Source organism: Augochlora pura, chromosome 10, assembly GCF_028453695.1.
Source record: "Augochlora pura isolate Apur16 chromosome 10, APUR_v2.2.1, whole genome shotgun sequence".
NCBI lineage: Eukaryota > Metazoa > Arthropoda > Insecta > Hymenoptera > Halictidae > Augochlora > Augochlora pura.
Window position 1 is genome coordinate 27,867,112 of NC_135781.1, and position 18,929 is coordinate 27,886,040.

General features: G+C 43.5%; 4 protein-coding genes across 4 annotated transcripts; 3 read left to right on the forward strand and 1 right to left on the reverse strand.

The window, feature by feature from the left end:
• The first annotated feature begins 5,377 nt into the window (after positions 1 to 5,377).
• On the forward strand, positions 5,378 to 5,768 carry LOC144475951 (histone H2B). Its single transcript, XM_078192409.1, has one exon. It carries the CDS (start codon positions 5,397 to 5,399, stop codon positions 5,766 to 5,768), a length of 372 nt encoding a protein of 123 aa, XP_078048535.1. The 5' UTR covers positions 5,378 to 5,396.
• A 1,073-nt stretch (positions 5,769 to 6,841) lies between these two features.
• Positions 6,842 to 7,211, reverse strand: LOC144475952 (histone H4). The gene has a single exon (XM_078192410.1). It carries the CDS (start codon positions 7,181 to 7,183, stop codon positions 6,872 to 6,874), a length of 312 nt encoding a protein of 103 aa, XP_078048536.1. The 5' UTR covers positions 7,184 to 7,211; the 3' UTR covers positions 6,842 to 6,871.
• A 216-nt stretch (positions 7,212 to 7,427) lies between these two features.
• Positions 7,428 to 7,841, forward strand: LOC144475725 (histone H3). The gene has a single exon (XM_078191911.1). It carries the CDS (start codon positions 7,431 to 7,433, stop codon positions 7,839 to 7,841), a length of 411 nt encoding a protein of 136 aa, XP_078048037.1. The 5' UTR covers positions 7,428 to 7,430.
• Positions 7,842 to 14,431: 6,590 nt separating this feature from the next.
• Positions 14,432 to 16,472, forward strand: LOC144476106 (uncharacterized). The gene has a single exon (XM_078192702.1). The coding sequence runs from the start codon at positions 14,432 to 14,434 to the stop codon at positions 15,575 to 15,577; it is 1,146 nt and encodes a 381-aa protein (XP_078048828.1). The 3' UTR covers positions 15,578 to 16,472.
• The last annotated feature ends 2,457 nt before the right edge of the window (positions 16,473 to 18,929 follow it).

The following is an 18,929-nucleotide window of genomic DNA, read 5'->3' on the forward strand; positions in this document are numbered from 1 at the left end:
GAGCGCGCAGGGGTAAAAAGCCTGCCGAAACGAACGGTGTGGGGATGTGCCGCGCGCAAAGATTTCGGCTCGAGGACTGGGTAAGAGAGAGAGAGAGAGGTCAGAGAGGGTTCCGAGAAGTCCTTGTCTAAAGATTGACGACGTCCTGCACTTTAGAGATCCGGATTTGTTACTGTGACTCGTTTAATTCATGCAACATTGTATTGACGCCTTACGAAAGGCGTCGTGACATTGTCTATATTCCTCGATTAGTCTCGCTAAATAAAGAAAAGTCTCGACGATGAATTCGTGGGAACTCTCTCGTTATCTCCTTACATATTCTCACTTATTTCTCTCGGGCAATACAGTGTCTCTATATAAATATACGATATAAATCTGTACTTATATTCGAATTTCCCTCCTGTCGGCATCAACTAAGTTTATAATTTTCATAACCAGAGGCGCTTATTTATAACTATGTTCTCGTGATCACGCAACACGACATACGCCCCACTACATCTCATATAACCTAACTTAACCCTAAACACTAGCCTTTACCAACCCAGGGAGGCTAAATTCACTATAGGGGTTTTCTCTGAAACTTTTTTCCCCACACTAACCTAATTACCACACACATAACCAACAACCCCATGAAGGTAATCCCACACACAACCATTATTCACAAAAATCGGTAAGAGAGCCATAGCTCTCAGGCACGATTCTCATCTCTAAACCTCATGGTATAAACTCAAACAAAAAAAAAAATACAGTCAGACTTTATCTTGAAGGCTTCAAGATAACATCGTTATCCAGGAAATAAAGTTTTAAAGACGATTTTTGTGTAACTAGTTAATTTTTACAAGTCCTACACAAGCAGAACACTTTTGTGTTCCACGGGCATCCGATCCAGCCAAACTTTCCTAAATCCCACCCAAAGCTACGCAACACCATAAACATAACCTATAACCCTCATGCAAGTAATCCTACGTAAACCTAAACCCATAAAAACCGGTGGGAGGGCCATTGCTCTCAGGCACGGTTCCCACCTAAAACCTCATTACATAAAACCAACCAAAAAAAAGAAACAGAAGCCTAACTTGTCGGTTTTAGATTTTAGGTGGACTTCCATCATTTTAGATTACTGGCCATCAAGGAAATTGGTGACAATATCGTCAATCTCAGAAATAGGAGAGGGTTAGAATTCATTTTTCCAGCCTGGATCACAATAAATGTTTTAAACAAGAATTAAATAAAACTAATCTTATAAAACTATTACATATTCATATTCTTCTTTCGGCTGTCTTACTTCCCTGAATCTTGGACAGTAGCCGGAGTAGTTCCAGTGCACAAACTTGGAAGACACAAATCTGAGATTGATAGTTACTGGCCTATCAGCCTCCTTCCCCTACTTAGCGAAGCGTTTGAACATTACTTATTAAATTATCTTAAATCGCATCTATATAAACATCAGTTCCTTATTAATCAGCAATTTTGGTTTAGATCAGGACATTTCAGCTTCTTGGAGTAATCTCAGAAATTACCCATGAACTGAATGTTGGACACAGCCCCAGTCTTTCTCGACTTGGCAAGGGCTTTTGACTCTATTTGGAACGACGAACTAATTCATAAATTTAAATAGAGTGAAATTTTTCCCAGTTTCATCGAACTTGTACAGATACTTGTTCGTAAAACCAAATAACAGCACCTCAGACAAATACAAGATCAATGCTAGCGTTTTGCAAGTATCCAATCTTGAGTGCATAAAGCCTCTTGCCTTATATGCAGATGTTATGGCCCTGCTGACCGTAATAACTTTTTATCTATCCAGCTTCTGAAGCAGGCAAGAATAGTCTTCGTTATAGAATACATCCAAGACATACTTCCTAAGTATCAGGTGAAGGACCATATTAATACCTTGATAATTTGACTGAGCTCTACAAGCTTGAGCAAAACCCTTATAGGGTAAAAATCCCCTTTTCCTTAACAATTTGTTAATTCTTCAATTAATCTACACTTTCTTTTCATGTTGTTAGGAGAATCTCCTTCTAATCCTATCTACTCTGTTATTAAACTGCAACTTAATTTTACAAGCTTTTAGTATCCTCAGCCATTACTATCCCCATGTTTATTGTGTTTTTGCAAAATTTTGGCTGTTTTTTAATCCAAAATCAAAAGGTGTACAAGAAAAAGAATCTTAATTTGATTTATGCGCCTCCATATCAGATAAACCAATGTGGTATTTATGTTCTGTGGTCTCAATTTGTATACTGTATCTTATAGTTTTACTTCTTGCTTATTAAAGCTTTCTGGCATCCATAGGTAAGTTTATCTTAATTTTATAATTGCTGGATGCAATGAACAACTTGTCTATCAATCCAACTATCACACACAGTATTAACCAACCAAAACTGTGCTTAAGTTACTTATCTTAAGCACCTTGCACTTTTCTACAACTCACCACCTCCTACCAGGTGACGTAAAAAACGAAAACAGAACCTTAACCAATGCTGATATATTAAGTGATCTGGAGCTAATTACTAGTCCAAAATTGGTAGCCGAAACATCCTCAAACAGAGATCATTCAAGTACAATTATATTAGTATAAAAATAATAATGGATTACTTGAGAAATTCGGAAAAAATTTTATCATCTAATACCTTATAAAACAAGTAAGAATTCAATTTACCGAATTTGGTGAATACAAAAAATTACAGGAAAAACTCATAATGGCAAATAACCTATTCTACACCTTCGCATCTAATTATGAAAAGCTATTGATTTTAATTCTGAGAGGATTACCCCAGTTGGTATGCCACAAAGTTATAATGAAAATTAAGAACCATGAAATATATCCCATGAACCGTACAAAAATAGGAAAGGAAAACTCGACCTTTAGGTTATATAAAGTGTCATTGTAATTGGCTAATTAATTGGCAAAATGTTCCCCATGAGGCTAGAGTATTTTTGGTTTTACTGCAACCTTTTCTCAAGTGGGTATCGTGTTTCTCTCTTTCGTATCTCGTTCTCTTTCTACAGTACCTCCTCGAAGTTGGACGGACAATGAAACGGTGGGGATGTGTGAGTCAGCTTAGGAGCACAAAAAGTTTCCTGGAATAGGACACAGTTCCTAAGCAATGATCCCAGGTCACTTGGTTCTACGGCCCTAAGGTTACTTGAACTGTCTCACTCTAAACATCTGCAGTCTGTGTAGCCAAATTTCTGTAGGAAGGAGTTTTCGTAATTTTCACCCTCACAGTCTTTTTTCTCCTTGTCTATGAAAGATCTTTCGCTCATACAGGATTTTGATGTTTCTAAACACTCTAAACATCTGTCCCATTCATTTCCTATTTTATGACTTTCACTCTCGACCATTTTGACAGCGTACCATTCTAGCTTTCGTCGGAAAATCCTTACATCGTGTTGCAGATTGGAAGTGCTTTTTTTCGTCAAAGCATCTCAGATTTCTTTAAAACATAGTCTGCGTTGTTATGATGATCGACATAGCTGCGTGAAGATCTTCATGCACAGCGTCAGTTTCATTCCAGATTTCATCCATGCAACTTCGCTGTTTTTTAAAATGTACGCGCCGCGACAACAGTGCAAAATATTTTGGGTAATTGTGCAATGCCTCCGTGAAACGTTAGTGTAATCTGTGTCGTTTCATATACGTGGATTACAAGCTTTGGATTACAACATTTACAACTGCATAGGAGAGTTTTTTATTAATAATATTTGTGAAATTTTTTAAATTAATAGAAAATTTCTAAAATCCTTATTCGTTACATCAGGTTTAATTTCGCGCGCTTGCCTCTCATTCGCTACTATTTTTCCATTAATAATTCGTTAACAAAGCCGCGGATTGCATTTTAGCAAAGGAAACGGTTACTCGAAATGGCCTCAGGAACCCATTTTCCGAAGTTACAATAATTTTGGTACATCCTGTATAATTTCCGATGGTTACTGCGTGCGAAGGTACAAATACAGACTGACTCTTTAACTCTCAATCTCTTCGACCTGAAGAACATCTGTGGGAAAAAAGGAACAGCCACAAGTGCATTCTTGTATTTCGTTCCGTTTAGCGTCTCCGCAAAAAAATATACAATCATCTTGCTGCAAACCTTCAAGTATTGCGCGAAAAGGGTAATGTCATTTCAGTCTCGTGCTTCAAATTGCTTACAGTTTCTATAATTGTACCCCCAAGTATTTTGTTTTTTCTGAGAGATAAACCAATATTTCTGATGTTCCTTTCCTCAAATTCTCTCATAATAATGTTATTATGTACTTATAGCAGAACACGTACTTATGTAGGTAAAAATTGAAGTAAAATACAATCATCTAATTGTCATACGCGATAACATAAAAATTTTGCTTCACTAACGATTTTATGGCATATAATACCAATTGAGGTTTGTGGTATAGATACAATACAATGTGTAATATTTGCAGTCTTTTATCAGAGTTCCCTTGTTCAGTTCCCTTGTGGACATCGATGTGATCACATCTTAGTTCCTTCGTTGCTCAGAGTCTAGCGTCAACGCGACAGACGTCCTGACGCTCGTCGGCTTAACCTAGTGTTTGCGATTAGACTAAAAACTTCAATAGTGACAGTGAACCTTCCACAAAACCAAAATTGATAAACCAAGGAACAACGTCCTAACGGCCCTGGCGAGGAAGCGTCCAGCGGTACTGGAGAACTCCCCCCCAGCAGTCCGGAGGCATGTAGCCTCCGCAAACTCAGAATACCCGCTGGGTCCTTCAACGGCAAAAGAAGTCATAATCACAAAGGAGATAGAAATGGATACCAACATCATCAACATACCTACAGCTAACAGGTTTGATTTACTTGCGACCTTCGCAGAAAGCGAGGAGCGTAAATCTCCTATTCCCGCCAAAAATCACCCTCTTCCTCCCACGCCCAATGCAGCTGACAATAACCTCAATTCCACAAACCTTCCCGCCCAGGCAAACATCAAGCCTCCACCTATCTATGTAAGCAATTTCAATGGTGACCTGGCCCTCCTCGCTAGGAACATTCAAAAAGAGTACGGTGAAAATTTCTCCTTAAAATATCTTGGAAACAAAATTAAAATCAATCTCCCCACCATCTCGGCCCACCGAAATTTCCAAACCAAACTTCGTGAAGGTAACAGACAGTTTCATACCTTCACCCCTAACAATGAGAAAATCACAGCCACAGTTTTACGTGGCCTCCCCGGTCGTTCAGTAAAAGCAGATGTCAGCATCGCTATGATAATGGCGGGAATGCAGACATATGGCCGCCAGCTTGAGCTCGCACGCGATTGGTGCGCCACTATTCCCTCTCAGTGATATAAATACAGGTCGCTACTGGTGCCGAACGCATTCCAGCTGCAGGTCTCTCAGAGTGAACGTTACGAGCTCTCGAAGAAACTTCAATCATGCCTCCTAAAGCGAGCGGAAAAGCTGTGAAGAAGGCTGGTAAGGCCCAGAAGAACATTAGCAAGACTGACAAAAAGAAGAAGAGGAGGAGGAAGGAAAGCTATGCAATCTACATTTACAAGGTGTTGAAGCAAGTGCACCCTGACACTGGAATCTCCAGTAAAGCCATGAGCATCATGAACAGTTTCGTTAATGATGTTTTTGAACGTATTGCTGCTGAAGCCTCTCGTCTGGCTCATTATAACAAGAGATCGACCATTACATCCCGGGAGATCCAAACCGCTGTCAGGCTCCTGTTACCTGGCGAATTAGCCAAGCACGCAGTCTCTGAAGGAACCAAGGCTGTTACCAAGTACACCAGCTCCAAGTAAACGCCTCTTCTACGTTGATAAAACGGCCCTTTTCAGGGCCAACAATTTTTTAAAATGCAGACATTGTTCCTATTCAACTAAATATTTTCATATAGCTATTCTCTATATTTGCTGTGACATAATTTTAAAATGATTTTGGATTCCTTTTAGTCATGATATGCGTTTAAAAGACTAAAAAATGTATGTAGTCCATAGCGTACGGGTTATAAATGCATAGAAACGAATACGAATTTGTTATACATAAATCTACTTCCTGTGTAGAGGAACGTGTATACGATTTAACCTTTTGTACAAGAAGTACGTGTGAATTTCTTGCAGACTAGTCGATAATGATAACCGTTTCAGAAAGTACAAGATAATTTGAAATTTACTAATCTAGTGGAAGGGTCAAATTTTAGGATATTTCATAGAGATTATATGTTTTGTATTCGCATTGATATTGTAATTTTTTTCCATCAGAGCAAAAATATATATATTTCATACACGGATTTCAATAATATTACGCTCCAAGCTTCACATTTTGCCATAGAAGTTAAGCATGTAAAGCGGTTAATTTCTGCGGTTCGAAGATCGATTATAGGGGTGACTTCAAAGGCGGAGGTTAGGTTCGTCCTTATGCTGCGTTTCGTTCTTTTTCGACAGCGAAATGCCACTAAGATCTAGGCTTACAAGAACAGTTTCAGAATTTAGAAACGTATATATGCGTTTCTATATCAATAATAATACAGAAACAATGCAAATGCGACCGACACTAAAATACTTTCATACCAACCGTTGACGCAACTACTCAGATTTGAAATTGGGAAAAATCTGAGATACATGTAATATGCTAAATTATATAAAAAAATGCTGATGATAAACCTACAACTAACAATTCAATTCTAAAACCAAATAATTAATCTATCGGAAAGCTAAATTCATTCTATAATTTTCATACAGCCTGAAATTCATGAAATATATATCTAAGAGGATTGAATAGTATATCAGGATTGAATAGTATATTAAAAATTGAATAACTGTCGAAATGGAGCGTTTTCATTGTTAAATATTTGGTGGCCCTGAAAAGGGCCGTTTTGATGAGTATGATGGTCGAAATAGAAAAATTAACCACCGAAACCGTAGAGGGTTCTTCCTTGACGCTTCAGAGCGTACACGACGTCCATTGCAGTCACAGTCTTCCTTTTAGCGTGCTCGGTATAGGTAACGGCGTCGCGAATAACGTTTTCAAGGAAAACCTTCAAAACACCGCGAGTTTCTTCATAGATCAAACCAGAAATACGTTTCACACCGCCACGACGAGCCAGACGACGAATGGCTGGTTTAGTGATACCTTGGATGTTATCACGCAAAACCTTTCTATGACGCTTTGCTCCTCCCTTTCCCAAACCCTTTCCTCCCTTTCCACGGCCAGTCATGATGATCGAATAAGATGTGATCTCTTCAACGTCCACAAGGGAACTCTGCTATTCGGCTCTACTCGTTTCATTTTATGCCTTCATGGCCGGTCTCCCCACCACTACGCACTCAGCCAATCAGCGTCGCGCTGCGGTAGACCGGAGCGCATAAAACTACGACTCCCAAGCGGCACTTACGCATTCGTTGTTGAGTCACGTATCTGGACGTACTTCAGTTCTTTGTGTTTTTGCAACCTTCGAAGATATAATGGCGCGTACCAAGCAGACCGCTCGTAAATCAACTGGTGGAAAGGCTCCACGTAAGCAGTTGGCAACAAAGGCCGCTCGTAAGAGTGCCCCAGCCACTGGTGGAGTAAAGAAGCCCCATCGCTACCGACCTGGAACGGTAGCGCTTCGTGAAATCAGGAGATACCAGAAGAGTACCGAGCTTCTTATCCGAAAGCTGCCGTTCCAGCGTCTGGTTCGTGAAATTGCTCAGGACTTCAAGACCGATCTGCGTTTCCAAAGCTCCGCTGTGATGGCTCTTCAGGAAGCCAGCGAAGCCTACCTTGTTGGTCTGTTCGAAGACACCAACCTTTGCGCCATCCACGCCAAGCGTGTCACCATCATGCCTAAAGACATCCAACTCGCTCGTCGTATTCGTGGAGAGAGAGCTTAACTTTCTCCAATTTGTTTTCAAAAACCGGCCCTTTTTAGGGCCAAATTTCTTAAAATGTAGTAACAACAGTTCATTTCTCAACGAATCTTACTTCAGACAAATACTACGTGTCTTTGGCAACTAAGGAAGCCTCAAGCTTTATAAATCCAAAGCTAGTTACGATACCAAAGCTGGTATCATAACGGTTGGTTAGTGTAAATTAGATTCAGACACATGATATGAAGCGAAGGCGGTAGTCAATACGTCGGTCATAATTGATACGAACAAATAATTCCTTAAGTTGATATTGTAAGTTAGTTACAAATAATATTAATGTTAAATGGTGCCAATGGAATCTATTGGAATTTCACCCTGTTCCACTTTTGGGGTTTCCTAAACGCCACTTGTTACAGATTTCGAGCAGAATTCATGGCGCCATTGAACACACAATACACCAATGAATATTATTGGCCTTGAGTGCAAATTACGAGAATCTTAGTCAAGCGTTTAGGAATCCATCCATGTAAACTGGCTCCGGAGAGTAACCAATCGTAATAGAGAACCCTAGTACTTTTTGACCATTCCTGAGAGTTAGTTCCCTTTCCAGAGACTACCGCATTGGCAACTAACTTCGAATCGTAGAGATTCGCTAACGCGCGCGCCTCTGGCGGCAATGTTACAAAGCCAAAAACAAAGAGGCGTGTTCGGATATAACCTGCTTCGAACAGGGCTCACTCTCACTCGTCACTCGGGACGCAGGCAACCACGCTCACGGAAACTTGTCTCAGCAACCCAGTGTGTATACAGTGCCTCGAATCAACGCCACCCGCTTTTTTAAAAGCGAAAAGTGTCAAAAGTGTCAAAGTGTCAAAAAGTCTTAACAAGATTAATTCAATCCAGGGATAACCACGAAACACCACAGTACAAGATCGAGACCAGAAAGACAATACTTCAACCACTGCCGCGCAAGCGCACGGCAAACTTCTCAGATGCCCCGCCAGCCACGAGGAGATTCCATTCGGACATAGATCCAAACCCAGCTGAAGACGCCGACGACAACATGTTGACAGCGAACGTGAAAACTTCAAACAGGTTTGATATCCTGGCATCCTTCGCCAGCAATTCCAACCGAACCCCAATAGAGCAGGAAAACAACTCCCCCTCCCCTTCCACTCCGCCAAAACACGATGAAAACCCAACATCTAAACCGCCACCAATCTATATAAATAACTTTGATGGAAACATCAAAACCCTCACTCAGGCCCTTCTCGCCGACTACGGCCCTAACTTTACAGTGAAATATCTGGGCGACAAAGTCAAAATCTCCCTCGCCAACACAAACCATTACCACGACTTGCAATCCAAACTCAGGAAAGCCGATAAACCTTTCCACACCTTCACCCCTAACCAAGAAAAATCTCTCGTTGTAGTCCTAAGAGGACTACCAAACATGTCAATCTCCGACATACAAAACGAAATTGAATCACTCGGGCTTAAGCCAACCAGCATCACACCCCTCGGTAGCAAACCAGATGGTCCCAAGCTACAACATGTCATCTATAAAATCACCTTCGGCCACGGAACCACATTTAACACCATTAACAAAATCGGGCACCTTTTCTACACAAGAGTGTATTGGGAAAAATTCTTCTCAAAAAAAAACTACACCCAATGCTTCAGATGCCAAGCCTTTGGACACTCTTCAAGGAATTGTAATCTCCCACCAAAGTGCGTCAAATGTGCAGGTTCACACCTGACAAAAGACTGCACAAAGAAAAAAGACACCCCAGCCACCTGCGCAAACTGCCACGGCGACCACACGGCAAATTACTCCCAGTGTCCCTCCCTACTTAAATATATCACCAGAAAAACTCCAACCACTAGACCAATCATCCCCCCCACCCCCACCCCTCCCCAAATACTCCCTCCACCACCACCAAAACCACTCACCCGCTCATACCGGGAAGCCCTAACAAACACAAACACTAACACCAACTCCAACAACACACAAATACCCACACCAACCCAGCACCAACCCACCAATCAATTCTCAGAAGCGGCTGACGTCTTCTCCAGGATAGGCCAGTTCGTAGACATCAACCTGATGCTAGAAAAAGCCAAACTACTCGAAAGTAAACTCATGACGTGCACCACGGACGCACAGAAATTCCAAGCTTTCCTAATAATATATAACTCCTTCAATTAATGGCCCGCCTCCCTAACCTTCTCCTATGGAATGCAGAGTCTCTACTTCCCAAGAGACTAGAACTCTCACACGTACTACAGAAAAACAATATCCATATAGCACTAATCACAGAAACATGGCTCACGCCAACAACCTTCCTCACCCTGCCAGGCTACAACATAATCAGAAACGACCGCCCCTCCCCCAAAGGAGGAGTAGCAATAATTATCAAGAAAGACATCCCCTTCCAAACACTCCCGTCCCTAAACACCAATTTAGAAACCATACTTATCAAATTATCTGCCCCCAGGCTAACAATAGGAGTAGTATATGCCCCTCCCTCCACAAAGATTACACAAACCGACCTGGACACTCTAACAAACCGTCCCGAATACTTCATAATCGGGGGCGACTTCAACGCCAGACACCTCGCGTGGAACAATCACTCCAATAACACCTCAGGCCTCACCCTATACAAGCACTCATCCCGCTCAAACTACAACATCACTCACCCCGGCAGCTTTACCTTTTCAAAAGCAAACAGAAACATAAGCAATTCAACAATTGATATCTTCCTCACCAAACATTACACAAGACTAAACTGTAGTACCACAGACGACTTTAACACACAACATAGACCAGTCCTCCTCACATTCAACTCGAAGCCCATGCCCCCTCCTCACACCACCGCCACGACGAACTGGGAAAACTATAAAAAACATACGGCCAACTACCAACTCACAACTTCCTTCAACTCCACAGACAAAGTTGACTCCTGCATCCGAAACCTGCAATCCTTTCTCATAGCCTGCTCCAAAAAAGCCACGACCCAGCACACTCCCCACCCATACTTCACGGACATCAGCACAGACCCCCTACTATTGTCCCTCATCAAGTTACGCCATAAAGTCAGAAAACTATGGCAAAAACACAACCTCCAATATTTCAAGGACTGGTCCAAACAATTAACACGCGACATAAGTTCTAGAATAGCCTCAGTCAAGCGTACTGCCTGGGACAAGAGAATTAAACAACTCACAAAGCCAAGCCCGGTCTTCTGGGACAACTACAAAATCCTGACCAACAAGAAACACCATCTCCCACCTATTAAGGACAATAACACCATAGTCACCTCCGACTCAGACAAAGCCAACCATTTCTGCCAGAAATTCCAGAAAATACACAACGATGCTTGCCAAACCAAATCTCCCCACGACAACACGGTCAGACAATTCATTCACCAAACCCTCCAGACAAACCCCCAACCCTCTCCTACCACGCCAGATAACATAAAAAACTCCCCCCTATACATACCTCTCTCCAACATCCACAAAGCCATTAAAACCCTAAAAGATAACAAAGCCCCAGGATCAGACCGTATCACCCCTCCCCTTCTAAAACACGCTGCGCCCAAAATCCCGCTACAACTCCATTACATTTTTAATCATTCAATCAAAACAAGCTACTTTCCCAGCAGCTGGAAAATAGCCAGAGTCGTTCCCATTCCAAAACCCGGAAAGGACAGGAAGCTAGCCGAAAACTACCGTCCCATCAGCTTACTATCACTCCTCGGCAAGATCTTCGAGAAATGTATTTACTACTGGCTCACCAACTTCCTAAAACAAAATAACACAATAATAAACCAGCAATTTGGCTTCAGAGCCAAACACTCCACAGTCCACCAACTCGTGCGCATATCCCAGATAATCACGCACGAGCACAACACAAACCGAACCTCTGCCATGATACTCCTCGATCTAACCAAAGCCTTCGATACAGTCTGGACGGAAGCACTCCTATTCAAGATCCATAATCTCGGACTCCCACTCATCTTCACAAAACTAATGGAATCCTACCTGAAAAACAGAAAAATCATGGTGACCATCTCTGGAACCCAATCCGAACAACTTGACATCAGAGCCGGAGTACCGCAAGGATCCATTCTAGGACCCATCCTCTTCAGCCTATACATAAATGACATACCCATAGCTCCCAACACACACCTAGCACTCTACGCTGACGACACAACCCTCATCTCCTCATCCTGGTCCTCATCAACCCTGCACAACAGATTGCAAAAGTATCTGGACCAAATTACCCACTTCTTCTCGACCTGGAAACTCCAAATAAATCCCTCAAAGACTCAGGCCATCTGCTTCCCCAGGAAATCAGAACCACCCATAACAACCCCACTAATCCTCAATAACCACCCAATCCACTACTCCCGACAGGTCTCCTACCTAGGGACAATCTTTGACTTTAAACAAAACTGGTCCCCGGCTATCATGGACAGAATCAGCAAAACCAAAAAAGCAGCCGCCTCCATCCATCCTCTGCTCGCACATGGCTCCAAACTAAAAAGAACACTCAGAATAACACTCTACAAAACCTGCATAAGACCAGTCCTCACCTACGGCTCCCAAGTCTGGTGCGCCGCCCCCAAATCCACGTTAAAAAAGATCCAGACCCTACAAAACAAAATACTAAAAACAATCACAGGAAAACCCTCTAGATATCACACACATAACCTACACACCGAAACCAACATAGAACTCATTTTCCCCTTCCTATGCAAAATTATTTCAAATTACGAAGTTCAAAACCACGACAACCCACTTGTTCGAGACACAGGCCTATTCGACAAAAACAGAATCCCATACAAAATAAAAAGAAAGTTCCCACTAGACACGTCAAACCTACAATAAACCACCCACCACCAACCAACCTCCTCTCCCCTCGAAACCACACTGTCCCAATTGCAACAAACCAACAACGACGGGGTTTTCTTTGAAAATTTTTTCCCCAACTAATAGTCACTATTTGTTCTAGACACTTCATATAGGTAACACCAAAAGAAACAACAGCTAACAAACCGGTAAGAAGGCCACAGTCTTCAGGAACGGAAAGAGACCTCACCATAACACACCATCAAAAAAAGCTCACTCTCACTCGTCACTCGGCATGTTGGACGCAGGCAACCACGCTCACGGAAACTTGTCTCAGCAACCCAGTGTGCATACAGTGCTTCGAATCAACGCCACCCGCTTTTTTAAAAGCGAAAAAGTGTCAAAAGTGTCAAAAAGTCTCAACAAGAATAATTCAATCCAGGGATAACCACGAAACACTACAGTACAAGATCGAGACAAGAAAGACAATACTTCAACCACTGCCGCGCAAGCGCACGGCAAACTTCTCAGATGCCCCGCCAGCCACGAGGAGATTTCACTCGGACATAAATCCAAACCCAGCTGAAGACGCCGACGACAACATGTTGACAGCGAACGTGAAAACTTCAAACAGGTTTGATATCCTGGCATCCTTCGCCAGCAATTCCACCCGAACCCCAATAGAGCAGGAGATCAACTCCCCCTCCCCTTCCACTCCGCCAAAACACGATGAAAACACAACATCTAAACCGCCACCAATCTATATTAATAACTTTGATGGAAACATCAAAACCCTCACCCAGGCCCTTCTCGCCGACTACGGTCCTAATTTTACAGTTAAATATCTGGGCGACAAAGTCAAAATCTCCCTCGCCAACACAAACCAATACCACGACCTACAATCTAAACTCAGGAAAGCCGATAAACCTTTCCACACTTTCACGCCTAACCAAGAGAAATCCCTCGTAGTAGTCCTGAGAGGACTACCAAACATGTCAATCTCCGACATACAAAAAGAAATAGAATCACTCGGGCTTAAGCCAACCAGCATCACACCCCTCGGTAGCAAACCAGATGGTCCCAAGCTCCAACATGTCATCTACAAAATCACCTTCGGCCACGGAACCACATTTAACACAATAAACAAAATCGGGCACCTTTTCTACACAAGAGTGTATTGGGAAAAATTCTTCTCCAAAAAAAATTACACTCAATGCTTCAGATGCCAAGCCTTTGGACACTCTTCAAGAAATTGTAATCTCCCACCAAAATGCGTCAAATGTGCAGGCTCACACCTGACAAAAGACTGCACAAAACCTAAAGATACACCAGCAACATGCTCAAACTGCCATGGCAACCACACGGCAAACTACACACAATGTCCAGCCCTCATAAAATACATAGCTAAAAAGACTCCAACCACCAAACACATTCAATCAATCAATCTTGTGTCATCAGTAAACGTACAGAGTTCCCTTGTGAGACGCAGGAAGCTACGCTCACGTTAGACATATCTCTACAACTACGAGTGCATCAAGTAAACCATCACCCATACAAGCTATCGCGGATAGTCACCATCGGCAGTGCCAGTGCCAAAGTCGACCAGAAAACACCAATAACCCGACAGCAACAACATCGAAGCCGAAAGGAAGGTTCTTCAACCATTGCCGCGCAAGCGCACGGCAAATTTCGCAGACTCACCGCCAGTCTGCAGGCGATTCGCCAATGACCTAACCCACGCCACAACCGAGGACAGCACGATGCTACAAGCTAACATTCCGACTAAAAACAGGTATGACATCCTGTCTTCATTCGCCAGCAACCCCAAATCAAACCTCGACAAGCACGATCCCACCCCTACCCCCATCCTCCCCCCGCCAAGCTCAGACGACACACACACCGCAACAAAACCACCCCCGATATATATAAACAGCTTTAATGGCAACATCAAGGCCCTAACTCAGGCTCTTCTAGCCGACTACGGGCCAAACTTCTCCCTCAAGTACCTTGGCAACAAGGTCAAGATCCAGTTAAACGAAAACAAACACCACACAGACCTGCAACATAAACTAAGACTAGCAGACAAGCCTTTTCACACTTACACACCCAACCATGAGAAATCCCTTGTGGTAATACTCAGAGGACTCCCCAATATAAACATTCAAGACATCCAAGAAGAAATAGAATCTCTCGGGCTAAAACCCAGCAGCATCACCCCCCTAGGCAGCAAGCCCGACCCTAGTAAATCCCAGTACACTATATATAAAATCACCTTCAGCCCAGGCACATCTTTCAATGCGGTGAACAAAATTGGTCACCTATTTTACACAAAAGTATACTGGGAAAAGTTTTTCTCGAGAAAGAACTATACCCAGTGCTTCCGCTGTCAAGCCTTCGGGCACTCATCCAAAAATTGCAACTTACCACCCAAATGTGTAAAATGTGCAGGCTCACACCTAACCAAAACCTGCACAAAACCCAAAGACACTCCAGCAACATGCTCAAACTGCCATGGTAACCACACGGCAAACTATACACAATGTCCAGCCCTCATAAAATACATAGCCAAAAAGACTCCAACCACCAAAACACTCATCCAACCTACCACCCCCTCCCCACCACCATTCATCCCTGCACAGCCACCTAAACCCCTCGCCTTCTCCTACAAAGACGCACTCACAAACTCAAACACAACACAAAAACCCACACCAAGACCCACCCAAACTCAAACCACCCCAGCTGAAACTTTCTCAGAAGCAGCCGACGTATTCTCAAGAATAGGTCAGCTAGTTGACATCAACCTCATGCTTCAAAAGGCAAAAGAGCTTGAAGCTAAACTCATGGCGTGCACAACCGAAGCACAGAAATTCCAAGCCTTCCTCAGTATATATAGCTCCTTTAACTAATGGCCCGCACCCCTAACATTCTACTATGGAATGCCGAGTCTCTCCTCCCAAAGAGACTCGAACTTTCACACGTGCTTCAAAAACACAACATACACATAGCCTTAATTACAGAAACCTGGCTCACCCCGCTCACTCACTTCTCACTCCCAGGCTACCAAATCATCAGAAATGACAGACCCTCCCCCAAGGGAGGAGTAGCCATCATCATACAAAAAGACATTCCCTTTCATACACTCCCTCCATCCAACAACAACCTAGAATCTCTGCTAATCCAACTCTCGTCCCCCAGGCTAACAATAGGAGTGGTGTACGCCCCTCCCTCCACTAAACTCACGAACCATGCACTGGACACTCTTACCAACAGACCCGGAAATTACATAATAGGAGGCGACTTCAACGCCAGACACCTCTCCTGGAACAACCACTCCAACAACACTTCCGGATTGACCCTCTTCAAACACTCATCCCACTCTACCTACCGCATCATTCACCCCGACAGCTTCACCATCTCCAGAGCAAACAGAAACATAAACAACTCAACACTTGATTTATTCCTGATAAAGCACTACGTCAACTTCACTAGCCACACAATCGACAACTTCAACACACAACATAGACCTGTACTCCTCAAATCGGACTCAAACCCCATGGCCCCTCCTCACACCATCCCTGCCACAGACTGGAAACAATACAAAAAACACACAGCAAACTTTAGACTCACCACTACCTTCGACACCACCAGAAAACTCGACGAATGCATCCAAAATACACAATCATTCCTCATAGCCTGCTCCAAGAAAGCCTCATCTCAACATACCCCCCACCCATATCACACCGACATCAGTTCAGATCCTCTCCTACTCTCACTTATCAACACACGTCATAAAATTAGAAAGCTCTGGCAAAAACACCAACTCCAATACTTCAGAGACTGGACAACACAGCTATCACGAGAAATAAACTCTAGAATAGCCAAGATCAAACACTCAGCATGGGACAAAAGAATAAGAAATCACACCAAGCCAAACCCTGTCTTCTGGAACAACTACAAGGTTATAACCAACAACAAACACCACCTCCCACCTATCACAAAAGAAAACGACACGATCACATCAGACATAGATAAAGCCAACCATTTTTGCCGAACCTTCCAGAATATACACAACTCAGCCATCCAAACCAAATCATGTCACGACAACACAATAAAACACTTTGTCGAAAACACGCTTCACTAGAATATCCTCTCAAGCCCTGCTGCCTCCGACCTCTCAAACACACAAACCCCCTACATACCCCTTCTCAGCATACGAAAAGCAATCAATTCCCTAAAAGACAGCAAAGCTCCAGGCCTAGACCGCATCACCCCCCTTCTGCTAAAACATGCCGTACCCAAAATCCTGCTACAGCTACATCACATATTCAATCACGCAGTCAAAATGTGCTACTTCCCTGACAACTGGAAAATAGCTAAGGTCGTACCCATCCCCAAACCAGGGAAAAATAGGAAACTGGCGGAAAACTACCGCCCCATCAGCCTCCTACCTCTCATTGGCAAAATCTTCGAAAAATGCATCCATTACTGGCTCACCAACTTTCTCAAGACCAACAACTCCATTATCAATCAGCAATTCGGCTTCAGAGCGCGACACTCCACCACCCACCAGCTAGTCCGGATATCACAACTCCTAACACACGAACGCAACACAAACCGCTCCTCAGCCATGATCCTACTTGACCTCACCAAGGCGTTTGACACCGTCTGGACAGACGCACTCCTATTCAAAATTCACCAACTAGGACTCCCAACCTCATTCTGCAAACTAATAAGCTCCTACCTCAGCAACAGAAAAGTCATGGTAGCCATCTCCGGATCCCAATCCGAAAAACTAAACATCCTCGCAGGGGTCCCACAAGGATCAATCCTTGTATATCAACGACATACCCATAGCTCCCCACACACATCTGGCACTATACGCAGATGACACAACCCTCATCTCTTCCTCATGGTCCGCATCAACCCTTCACAATAGACTGCAGAACTACCTAAACCAGATAGCTCACTTCTTCACCTCCTGGAAACTCCAGATAAACCCATCCACAACACAAGCCATCTGCTTCCCTCGGAAAAAGATCCCCCCATCAACACCCCACTAATCCTCAATAACCACCCAATAAACTACACCCAACAAGTCACCTACCTAGGAATCATCTTCGACTCCAAACTGAACTGGACCCCAGCGGTCACAGATAGAATCACCAAAACAAAAAAGGCAGTAGCCTCCATCCACCCCCTCCTCTCGCACGGCTCCAAACTCAAGAGAAACCTCCGAATAACCTTATACAAAACATGTCTAAGACCAGTCCTAACCTATGGCGCACAAGTCTGGTGCGCTGCTCCAAAAACCTCACTAAAACAGGTCCAAACCCTACAGAACAAAATCCTCAAGATCATAACAGGCAAACCCCCTAGATATCACACCCAGAACCTACACGACGATACGAGTACTGAAATGATCCTATCTTACATCCACAAATTAATCTCCAACTACTCCGTTACAAACCATGACAACCCGCTCATCAGAAACACAGGACTCTACGACAGAAATAAAATCCCATATAGAATCAAAAGAAGATTCCCACTTGACCCAACAAATCATTCCCCAGGAACAGACCGTATCACCCCTCCCCTACTAAAACACGCTGCCACCAAAATCCCGCTACAACTCCATTACATTTTTAATCACTCCATCAAAACAAGCTACTTTCCCAGCAGCTGGAAAATAGACAAAGTCGTTCCCATACCAGAACCAGGCAAGGACAGAAAGTTAGCCGAAAACTACCGTCCCATCAGCCTACTATCACTCCTTGGCAAGATCTTCGAAAAATGTATTTACTACTGGCTCACCAACTTTCTAAAACAAAATAACACGATAATAAATCAGCAATTTGGTTTCACGGCTAAACATTCCACGGTTCATCGCACAGTTTGCCACACGGCAAACTATTCACGGTGCCCTTCCCTACTCAATGATCTTAAAAGAAAAAATTCTAACCCCTCTAAAACCCCACTCCTACTCCCCCCCCCCCCCCAATTCCATCCTCCACCACCTCCTCCACCCAGAAAACAAACATTTTCATACAGAGACACCCTAACGGAACCCTCAGTAACCCCTCCAAGACCCACGCCTCCCAACTGCGACGCAAACCCTCCCGGGGAAGAATCCTTAGCCGGTACTTTTAAAAAATGTACCACTCAATTAGAACGCATGGGGCGTTTGTTGAAGTAGCCCTCTCCCTTGAATAATGCCCCCCCCCCCCCCCCCCCCCCCCCCCCCCCCCCCCCCCCCCCCCC

What these genes read in the sequence shown, in the direction of transcription:
- LOC144475951 (XM_078192409.1), top strand. Translation starts at nt 5,397, where the DNA reads ATGCCTCCTAAAGCGAGCGGAAAAGCTGTGAAGAAGGCTGGTAAGGCC.
- LOC144475952 (XM_078192410.1), bottom strand. Translation starts at nt 7,183, where the DNA reads ATGACTGGCCGTGGAAAGGGAGGAAAGGGTTTGGGAAAGGGAGGAGCA.
- LOC144476106 (XM_078192702.1), top strand. Translation starts at nt 14,432, where the DNA reads ATGCTACAAGCTAACATTCCGACTAAAAACAGGTATGACATCCTGTCT.
- LOC144475725 (XM_078191911.1), top strand. Translation starts at nt 7,431, where the DNA reads ATGGCGCGTACCAAGCAGACCGCTCGTAAATCAACTGGTGGAAAGGCT.